The 2,826-nt window shown below is 42.7% G+C and overlaps 1 protein-coding gene across 1 annotated transcript in view; it reads right to left on the minus strand.

Moving 5' to 3' along the window:
• The window catches only part of TRPC4 (transient receptor potential cation channel subfamily C member 4), a 251,856-nt gene that overhangs the window by 138,812 nt on the left and 110,218 nt on the right, over positions 1-2,826 (minus strand). The window contains exon 4 of the mRNA XM_029285122.1: positions 424-563. Coding sequence (XP_029140955.1) covers positions 424-563 — 140 coding nt within the window. The remainder of the gene's footprint in view (positions 1-423; positions 564-2,826) is intronic.

Genomic DNA, 2,826 nt, shown 5'->3' on the forward strand with positions numbered 1-2,826 from the left:
GTAAACGGTTGGTAAACGTTCAGTTCCGGCCACACCAAGTCCTCCATCGGCCGGAGCGGGGCCGAAGCCAAAACTCCTCCCGGTCATGTTGGCCATACTGTGCCCTCCCGGTCGATGTTTCTTCAGGCCGAAAACGGGCCGACCGCCAGGCCGTCCGACCAGCCGATACAGGCCAGCGCCCGGGCCAGGGAGTCAAGTAATGGCCTAAAACCAGGCCCCATCACCAGGCCGCCGGAGATCTTCCCGGCCAAAGTTCTTTCCGACCACCCTAGTCCTTTCGAACCGCCCGGGTCCCTCCAAGCCGCCCGAAGAACTACCTAAAGAAGAACTACCTGTATTTTTTTGGATTAAAAAGAATAGATATGGAACAGAATACATCCAAAGAAAATGTCAAGCATCTAGTATTTGTTAAGAGTTTGTTACCTTTGAAAATGCAACTATTTTCAGTGATATTGTTGCCAGGTATAGAGAGTTCATAACAAAATCCATCAGATTCCACCAGTCATGAATGTAATCTTGCAGGCCGCCGTCCCACATTTGTTTAATTTCACCCCAAATAAACCCTATAAATATAAAAAGCAACGATTAACTACATCACTAATGATTTAAGTAATCATTTTAATTGAAGTTTCCGTAATGAATAGAATCAGGGCTACAGAAATCTGCAAGCTGCTTAATGACAACAAAGAGTTACAGAAAACTCTAATTGTAATCTCCATCTATAAAGTTGTCAAGCATCAATGGCTTCTGTTAAACTTTCACTCCCACCGGTTTAAAAGTGAGATCTCAGATTTATACCTGTCCTTAAAAAGGTGTGTGTATGTATGTGTAAATCAATGAATAAATTCACTGGTTATAGAATCTTTTTCTTTTCAAGGAGATGTAGATGTTCATGTGTCAGGTAAATGACACTCAAGTGAAATTGTATGATGAAAATTTTAGTCATTTACAATTAACTATTGTCAGAAAATAAACACTTTATGATAACTGAAAACCATTAACAATACATTTTTGTTCTTCACCAATCATAATTGAATTGATACCATTTTTCTTGGAAATGGTTATTTGTAATTAATAGATTTTATACAAGTTTGTGCTTTAAAAGTTAAAGTTAGTAGTAAATTTCTTAAAAGGCATAATCTTATATTTAAGATTCTGTATTAATGAACTATTAAAGTGTGGTTATTATTTTGTAAAAAATATTGCATGTTTAAAAATACATTGGCAATGAACAAAAATTAAGTGAATAGTATTGCCAAATGAGGATGTTGGAATTTCAGGAAAGGAGAAAGCTGACATCCTGTGTCTCGTTATAGGAACAACTATAAATCTCTAATAATGATGCAATTTTACACCAGATTTAAGTTGCAACTTAAGTGCAAGTTTCTCTCCCTGTTATTACAATGGAAATAACATATAGGGAAAATCAATATGTATAGATAGATACGTTACATGTTTATACCTATCCTTAAAAAGTTGTGTATGTGTGTAAAACTGTACTCTTTTTAATTTTTCAATATTAAGTGCACAATTCTTTTTACCAATCTGTACATACTTCCAAATATGCCATAAAGAAGAGGGAACACCAGAAAGCAAAACAAGAAACAATGGATGGAAACTAATCAAGGAGAGTAGCAACCTAGAACTAATACTGTAATACACTTGGCTTTTAATAAAAGTATACATTTCACCCTAAATGGATTCAAAGGTCTTTCTTGACTAAAGGACCAAGTCAGGGCAGGTCTGACATTAAACCAGAATAGCAATAATAATCCATCCAGAGAAAACATCTACTGTGGGGATTGTGCAAGCCATGCTGTTTCCTGATGGTGATCAGAAAGAGAAGAAGAACTGGGAAAAAGCTGTGTTGAAACCAGGGAACAGTGGCAGAAATCCAGAATTGGAAGAAGAATCAGAACTGCAATGTACCCAGAAAGAAGCCTGGTGCAGTCAGCTTGACCCCTGCACCCAGCCGAAGACTGTGAAGTGGAAACCAATGCTGCTGCCCCAGCTTCCCAAGAGGTGACAAGAGCCCAAAGGTCCCTGGGGGTTGGGAAACTGGAGAAGCTGGAGGATCTCCCACAGGAATAAACTCTCGAGGGACCAGATCCATGCCAGGCCACCCAAAGGCACCGTTTGAGCTAGCACTTCCAAGCCGCAACATTCGAATGGGTGGTTGAATTGTACAGAGAGAGACTTTTGGACTTCTTGCTTCATGAGCCCCTTAAACAAATGGATCAGGCACAATTCTGAGGCCCAGGGATATTTGCTGCTCAATCCGAATCTGACCGGACACTGGTAAAGTCCCATTTAAGGACTTACCTAGTGGCGATAAGAACGGCGAAACAAAACTATTTCTCCGCTCTTATCGCGTCTGCAGGTAACCGACCTGCCGCCCTGTTTAGGGTGTCCCGCTCCCTCCTTCATCAGAGGGTCCGGGATGCCCCCCTGCAGGGTCGGGCAGAGGAATTTGGGTGTTACCTGCATGACAAAATCAATCAGATCCGGGACGGGTTGGCCTCCAATTGGACTAGTTCAGACGGGCCAACGGAGGCAGGTCTTGAGTCCACTTTCTGGGAAGAGTTCGATCCTGTGACTCCCGAGGACATGGACAGGATACTGGGACAGCTGAACACCACCACATGTTTACTGGACCCGTGTCCCTCCTGGCTGATACTGGCCTCCCGGGAGGTTACACGAGGCTGGCTCCAGGGAATCGTCAGCGCTTCTCTGAGTGAGGGGTTCTTACCGGCCGCCTTGAAAGAGGTGGTGGTGAGGCCCCTCCTCAAGAAGCCCTCCCTGGACCCGGCTGTTTTGGCCAACTAC

The sequence above is a fragment of the Protobothrops mucrosquamatus genome, unplaced genomic scaffold (assembly GCF_001527695.2).
Source record: "Protobothrops mucrosquamatus isolate PMUCROS unplaced genomic scaffold, P.Mucros_1.0 scaffold1314, whole genome shotgun sequence".
NCBI lineage: Eukaryota > Metazoa > Chordata > Lepidosauria > Squamata > Viperidae > Protobothrops > Protobothrops mucrosquamatus.